Source organism: Pagrus major, chromosome 15 (genome assembly GCF_040436345.1).
Source record: "Pagrus major chromosome 15, Pma_NU_1.0".
Classification (NCBI taxonomy): domain Eukaryota; kingdom Metazoa; phylum Chordata; class Actinopteri; order Spariformes; family Sparidae; genus Pagrus; species Pagrus major.
This window is the reverse complement of record NC_133229.1, coordinates 1,687,311-1,695,180: the sequence shown is the minus strand read 5'-3', so window position 1 is coordinate 1,695,180 and position 7,870 is coordinate 1,687,311. Positions and strand designations below refer to the sequence as shown.

Below are 7,870 nucleotides of genomic sequence, written 5' to 3'. Positions count from 1 at the left end.
TCGTCTCGTGTCTCGGCGCTGAGGACGGGTCAGTTTCATCATCGTGTTATTAATGTGAATCTGAGACAGAGGATTTAAAATACGTTGCGCTGATCGGCTCAGAGAACGTCAGCAGCTCTCACCTGATGAGAGGAAGTCAGTCACAAGTTCAACAGCTCGATCACTGAATCAGACCAGAACCAAACTCTGGAGGAAACGGGCCGAACCAGATCTCAGACAGAGTCACAGCAAATATTCATAAATGTAATTTCTTTGACGGACACAGTTTGTGTGAATGAATGTCTCTGATTATTTTATTATTAATATCAGACCGAACAGTAACTTAATTATTTATTGAGTTCTAATAGAATCATGTGATGAATGTGGACGAGTGGGACGGACAGCCGGAGGACCTGAAGACGTCTCACGGAGAGAGAGATGCTCGTCTGTCTGACAGGAAGTGAAATATTATTCTGCCTCCTGTAGAAACGATCATAAATCAGAGCAGCTGACGAACTTCTGCTTCATAACTGAATAAAGATATTTTATCAGATTCATGAATATTAAAGAGTTCAGCTGAAGAGCAACGTGTCTTTATTTCAATGCTTTCAGTTGTCAGGTGGGACACACCTGTGTCTCTTGTCCTCGTCCCGTCTCCTCGTCTCTTGTCCTCGTCCTGTCTCCTCGTCTCTTGTCTCTTGTCCTCGTCCTGTCTCCTCGTCTCTTGTCTCTTGTCCTCGTCCTGTCTCCTCATGTCCACACGGAGTCTGGAGGATCCTCCATGATGTCAGAGGGGAACGAGGAGGAGGTGGAGACGTTTGTCAGGGAGAAGGTCAGTGTGACATCATCAGTGATGTCATAAGTGGCAACAAGTTATACTCGAGTAAAAGTCTTAAGAATCTGATATTAAAGTATTAAAAGTAAAGTAACTGATCATGTATTTACATGTATGTATAAACTGAGTCAGCTGATCATCACAAACACTTTTTATCTGATGATAAAAAAATCAATTCATTTAAAAATGATGCAGCATGTAATCTGTAAAGTAACTAGTAACTAAAGTTATCAGAAGTAGTGGAGTGGAAGTATAAAGTAACAGATAATAGAAATACTCAAGTTAAGTACAAGTACTTCAAATTTGTACTTGAGTAAATGTATTTAGTAACATCCAATCAGTGGAAACAGAAAACCTGGAAAGTAACTAAATTCTTTTACTCAAGTATTGTACTAATACACATCTGAGGTACTTTCTGCTTCACTTCATCTCAGAGGGAAATATTCAACTTTTTACTCCACTACATTTGTCTGACAGCTTTAGTTACTAATTACTTTTCAGATTACCTTCCTGTCATACTTGTACTTGAGTAAAAGTCTTAAAGTATCTGACATTAAATGTAGTGAAGTATCAACAGTAACAGTATTTACATGTATGTAAATACTGAGTCAGCTGATTACAATCAATGTTTTTGTCTAAATGTAATAAATATAAAACTGCTCTGAAGCTGTAAAGTAATCTGTAAAGTAACTAAAGTGATGTAATAATGTAGTGGAGTAAAAGTACAGTATTTGACTCTGAAACGGAGTCAAATACTCAAAGACGGAGTATGCTTTTACTTTGGTGAGGAACGTCCGGTTGTCGTAGCGCCTCCGGACCAGCAGAGTTCGCTGTTCGCTTTCGCCGCTTCGCCTCCGTCGATGCGGAACTGCTGACAGAAGTCCGTCCGTCGCTGCGTGTCGTGCGGCCCAGAGGAGGACGATGTGCGGGGCCGTGCAGCTGCTGCGGGTGTCGGTCCATGAGCGGATGAGCGCCGCCGCTGAAGACTTTCTGCTGCGGGTGGAAACAGGAGCAGAAGCGGCTGAAGTCCCGGCGCTGAGAGCGCTGCTCACCGAGCGGCTGACGGCGGCTGCGGAGGAGATCGTCGCTCTGCTGGAGGAAACCGTGGCGGAGTACGAAGACAGAGCGGAGCGGTCCGAGCGGGAGATCTGCCGCCAGAGGAGGCTGCTCGATGCCGTGCTGAAGCCCCAAGTCAAGCTGCACAGAGCAGGTCAGTCCCGGAGAGGAGCCCGGGCACAGCCGAGCCGAGCCGAGCCGAGCCGAGCCGAGCGGGGCTGCTGCTGACTTTCACTAGCAGCTACTGTGCAGTCTTTCTGTGACGTCAGGGAGTAGCTCACCTGTCACTCACCTGTCATAGTTTAACTCACCTGTTGGTTCCTCATCACCTGTCTGGAAGCTAAGCTAACAGGGCTAACTGTAGCTACGTGACAGAAGTTATTAATGAAACTGACAGACAATAAAACAAACAGGAAGTACACCTCCATAATAAAAGTCTCACAGCTCCAACACATCAGTGACGTTTCTCCTCATTAATATAGCAGAGCTGAAACTAATCTGTAATAATAATGAGAATAAGAATAACAATGATAATATTAACAATAATGATAATAATAATGACAATAATAATAATAATAATGATAATAATAATAATGATAATGACAAAAATAATAATAATAATGATAATAATAATAATGATGATAATAATAATAATAATAATGATAATAATAATGATGATGATGATGATGATGATAATAATAATAATAATAATGATAATAATAATAATGATAATGACAAAAATAATAATAATAATGATAATAATAATAATGATGATAATAATAATAATAATAATGATAATAATAATGATGATGATGATGATGATGATGATGATAATAATAATAATAATAATAATGATAATAATAATGATGATGATGATGATGATGATGATAATAATAATAATAATAATGATAATAATAATAATGATTTATTATATTAATCCCATATTGGTACCCTCCCCTTCTCCCTCCCCATATACCCTCCCATGGGACGAAGAGTCCAAAAAAAAAAACCAAGATCCAATTCTGCAGAGGTATATCAACGGGCTAGTCAGACAGTTGACTAGAGAGAGCGCTTAGATAACATGATAACATGATCTGTTAGATGTTCAACTTCCTCACATATTCAATGAAGGGAGTCCACACTCTACTGAATGTGTCGCAGGAGCCTTTCAGAGTATGTCTCATCTTTTCTAGCTGAAGTACAGATAGCACCTCCTGAATCCATCTGAAGGGTGGGCATTTATTAGCTTTCCAATTCATTAAGATTAACCTCCGCGTTATGAGACTACAGAATGCTGTTGCTCTCTTTTGTGTGCCTTTGATATGTATTTCCGAGGGTGTGACTCCAAATATAGCAGTGAGTGGATTGGGTTTGAGGGATGTGTTGCATAAAGCTGCAAGGCAGTCAAATATGGAGGACCAGAAATCAACTAGGGAGGGACATGACCAGAACATGTGGCCCAATGACACCGGGTTTCCACATCTGGGACAGATTGGGTGAACAGACGGGTATATTTTAGCAGCCTGTCATTGGAGTAATGTGCTCTGTGAAATACCTTGAACTGTATCAGTCCGAGCCTCAGACACACAGAGGAGGTGTGTATGTTGGAGATGCATTTAGCCCAGACATCATCCAGGATTACAATTTCCAGGTCCCTTTCCCAGGCTTTAAACAGCTTCATTTGACTTCATCATGAATTAAAGTTTACAATAATCAGATAAAGTCCGTCGATCCTGATACTGTAAATATCAATATGTCAATATATCAATATATCAATACATATTGATCGTGAAGTGATGATGGACGATGAAATCGAGGCCTAATCACAGAATGTAGTTGCTATTAAGACCTGATGTGATGAATGAACTTTAATAAAGACAGAGACCCGACGGGACGGTACCGTCGGTCCACAGAGACGCGACCGACCGACGGTACCGTCGGGCCACAGAGACGCGATGGACCGACGGTACCGTCCCGTAGGGTCTCTGTCTTTATTAATGTTTTCACTGCAACGAAACTCAGTTGAGCCTTTTAACAACTGCTGACTGAGTATTGATCTGTTGATGATCAGAGTGAACTCTGGCGCCCTCCAGTGGTTTGTCAGTGGAAAGTTGTTAACATGAACTGAGTGGTCACACAGCTGTTAAACATCTGCAGGAGAGCCAGCTGTGATTAAAGGAGCAATCTGTAAAATATGGACAGAATTTGAGTTTAAAACCAGTTAGCCTCCTAACAGGTCTGACAGCCTGTAGTTTTAAAAGCAGTCAGTTCACTACTGAGTCTAACAAGTCAACAGAATAAACTCAGGACATATTTTGACACCTATTTTCCTTCTAAACAGAAAAATAAACCGTCTGAACTCAAGTTTGTCTCTGTGACTGAACTCAGACGAGCTTCATCGCCTCCTTAACTCGTCAAACACACTTCATTCAAACTGAGTCACAGTCACCAGAACAGTTCTGGTTTGTCTCCACAGTCACCTCTGGTTCGGGTCAAATAAATCCTCAGTTCACAGAGTAACGTGAAAATATTCTGTCTCTCTCTCTGTCCTCTCCTGTCCTTTACTGTCCTCTCCTGTCCCTGCCTGCCGTGTCTTCTCGTACCCGGAGTCATAGTCCTGGTCAGAGCCGCTGTAAATCACCTCTGCACTGTGTCCTCTGTCTTCACATGACCTCCATCAGTTCAGTCCCAGTCTGATGTCCACACGTCTTCACTGGTGACTCCTCCTGTGAACTGAGGTCTCATCTCAGACAGACGAGCAAAGAGCAGCAGTTATCAGAAGTTCTGCTGCCACCTTCAAACTCTGTCCATATTTTACAGATTACACCTTTAATAAGTTCAGTTAACTCAAATAAAACTAAACGATGTTTAGATTCACAACTTGATGATGGAGACGACACAGTTTCACATCGTGTCTGCTCTTTTATTTCACTGTCCTGCAGACGTCCAGCAGCTGTCGGTGAGTAAAGAAGAGGTTCCCCCTGAGCAGCAGGAGTGCAGCTCCAGTCTGGACCAGGAGGAACCAGAACCCCCACGCATTAAAGAGGAACAGGAGGAACTCTGGACCAATCAGGAGGAGGATGACGTCACCAGGTTTACCTTCACTCCTGTCCCTGTGAAGAGTGAAGATGATGATGATGAAGAGAAACCTCAGTCCTCGCAGATGGAGACAGAAGCTGATGGAGAGGACTGTGGAGGACCAGAACCAGCCAGGACCTCTGATCCAGATCCTGAGACTGACGACAGGGCGACAGAGTTTTCTGTGGCCGAGGTCGAGGTCAGTTGTGACGACTGGGACCAGACCAGAGAACCTGGGTCATGTTTAAACTTGAATGAAGGTCGCAGGTATCAGAAACCTTTCAGCTGCTCTGAATGTGGTAAAACATTCACCAGAACTGGACTTCTGGAGACACACATGAGGACTCACACAGGAGAGAGACCATTGAGTTGCTCTGTGTGTGGAAAGAAATACACAATCTACAGATATCTGCTGCGACACATGGCCGTGCACGACGTGGAGAGACGAGGCCATCAGTGTGATAAGACTGAGTGTGACAGGAGACTCTGCTACAGTCACCACCTGAACAAAGACGCTCTGTCAGAGGAAAGTCTGTTCAGCTGCTCCGTCTGTGGAAGAAAGTTCACACAGCGAGGATATCTGACGCAGCACATGGCGCGGCACATGGGCAAGATCCGATTCCGCTGCTGCGTTTGTGACGAAAGATTCGCCTGGCGTCACGAGCTCAAGAGCCACAAGTGTGTCGGTGAGTCATCAGAGCTTCACCGAGAGGCCGGAGAGGCAGAACCTCGAGCTGACGGAGACGACTGCTCGGGATCAGACTCTGACGACAAGACTTCAGACTCCTCTGAAGCTGAGACTGAGGTCAGAGATGACGTCTGGAGGGAACCGCAGCCGGGTTTCAACTCTGCAACGGACACCGACGTCCCTGTGAGCGATGGCAGCACTGAGAAGAAATCCTTCATCTGCTCTGAGTGCGGCAAAACGTTTAGTGGTGAGGAGAATCTGAAGACTCACATGGGAACTCACGCAGGAGAGAAACCATTCAGCTGCTCGTACTGTGAGAAGGGGTTTCCACAAAGAGACTACCTGACGAGCCACGGGACGGTCCACACGGACGAGAAACGGTTCCTTTACTGCGTCTGTGGAAAAAGATTTGCTTGGTGTTACAATCTGAAAAATTACAAGTGTGTCGGCGAGTCGAGTCCGACTGATGAGGACCGACAGCCTCCGGCCTGCGGCTCCAAACCTTCAGACTCTTATAACGAGACTCTAAACTCTCCAACACATCTGGTCAGCGAAGGCGGCGCTGCAGAGAGACCGTTCAGCTGCTCGCAGTGCGCTAAAACGTTTCGCCGCAAGAAGAACCTGCAGGAGCACCTGAGAATCCACACAGGAGAGAAACCGTACGGCTGCTCGGTGTGTATGAAATATTTCTCCTGCAGTGGATCGTTAAGAAAACACCTGAGAATCCACACAGGAGAGAAACCGTTCAGCTGCTCTGTGTGCGGGAACAGATTCACTGAGAGTGGACATCTGAAGGTGCACATGAGGACGCACACCGGAGAGAAACCCTTCAGCTGCTCAGTCTGCGGGAAAAGTTTCACCTGGAGGCAAAGTTTCAACAATCACATGAAATATCACACGGAGACGAACTAGAGACGCTTCACGACGGCCCATCATTCAGGAGGAAGTCCGACTCTTTCAGTCAGAACTGTTTGGAGATGAAGACAGAAACTTCTCAGCTGCTGTTTGTTTCAAACATCTTCATCTCACTGCAGGACACCACTTAAAGGAACAGTTCACCCAAAAACTCAAATCATCCAGTCATCATCTTCTCCTGATGATATAAAGTCAGGCTCAGCCATCATCTCCTCCTGATGATATAAAGTCAGGCTCAGCCATCATCTCCTCCTGATGATATAAAGTCAGGCTCAGCCATCATCTCCTCCTGATGATATAAAGTCAGGCTCAGCCATCATCTCCTCCTGATGATATAAAGTCAGGCTCAGTCATCATCTCCTCCTGATGATATAAAGTCAGGTGAAGTCATCATCTCCTCCTGATGATATAAAGTCAGGCTCAGCCATCATCTCCTCCTGATGATATAAAGTCAGGTGAAGTCTCGTAGTCCACAGAACATTTCTGGAGCTTCACAGTAAAACAGAGTTGCAGCGTTCTGCTGAACAGCTGAAGCAGCTGGAGATGATTTAAACATCAGATGTCTCCATGCAGCTCGTCTGCTGTGATCACAGAGATCAACCTGATCTGAGGAGACCAGATTTAACCCTTCATTAACATGAAGTCTTCAGTGGAGCTGAACTGTTCCTTTAAGGTCGAGTGGACGAAGTGTAAATCTCTGTTCTGATGTTGGAGACTTCGGTGCTGCAGACTCGTGTCTTGTACTCGAACATGTTTCAGTGAATGTATTTAATTGAATTGACAGACTGATGAAACATCATGAATGTCTCTGTGTATCCTGATGTTTGTGTTCATCGCTGAGGTTGATTCATTAAAGTCACAAAGTGTTTCCTGTCTGATGGGGTTGATCTGTTGTTTCCTCGGTGACTCGACTCTGACTGCAGCTGCTGGTTTCTGACACTAGAGGGCAGAAGCAGACTGATGACAGCGAGGAGACGAGCTCGTCCAGCAGCTCAGGAGAAGAAAGAAGAAAACTAACGAGTCGTAATTATGAGATGTCAAAATGATTAGTATTTTGTTTTTATTGATGTTTTTAACACAAATGTGTTTTTGTGTTGTGTATTTCAGGATCAACGTCAAAGACAGAAACGAGTGTTGAGTCATAATGAAGTTTTATTTCCACTTCATCAGTTTGGATGAATAATAAAATATGAACGAGAGTTTGGAAACAAACCTCAAGTGAAGAAAAAGTGATCGAGCAGCGATCGTTCAAGAACAAATCAATTCAAATATTTACTTTTTGAATAAAATATAATTTGTTGAGAATTAAAACAATCTAA

The 7,870-nt window shown here is 44.0% G+C and overlaps 1 protein-coding gene across 1 annotated transcript; it reads left to right on the top strand.

Moving 5' to 3' along the window:
- The first annotated feature begins 1,723 nt into the window (after positions 1 to 1,723).
- Positions 1,724 to 6,888, top strand: LOC141009189 (uncharacterized). The gene is made up of 2 exons (XM_073481654.1): positions 1,724 to 2,024; positions 4,813 to 6,888. Exons 1-2 carry the CDS (start codon positions 1,736 to 1,738, stop codon positions 6,546 to 6,548), a joined length of 2,025 nt encoding a protein of 674 aa, XP_073337755.1. The 5' UTR covers positions 1,724 to 1,735; the 3' UTR covers positions 6,549 to 6,888.
- Positions 6,889 to 7,870: the final 982 nt, after the last annotated feature.

Coding starts and splice junctions, on each gene's coding strand:
- LOC141009189 (XM_073481654.1), top strand. CDS start 1,736: ATGTGCGGGGCCGTGCAGCTGCTGCGGGTGTCGGTCCATGAGCGGATG. Junction 2,025..4,812: donor AGTCAAGCTGCACAGAGCAG/GTCAGTCCCGGA, acceptor ACTGTCCTGCAG/ACGTCCAGCAGCTGTCGGTG.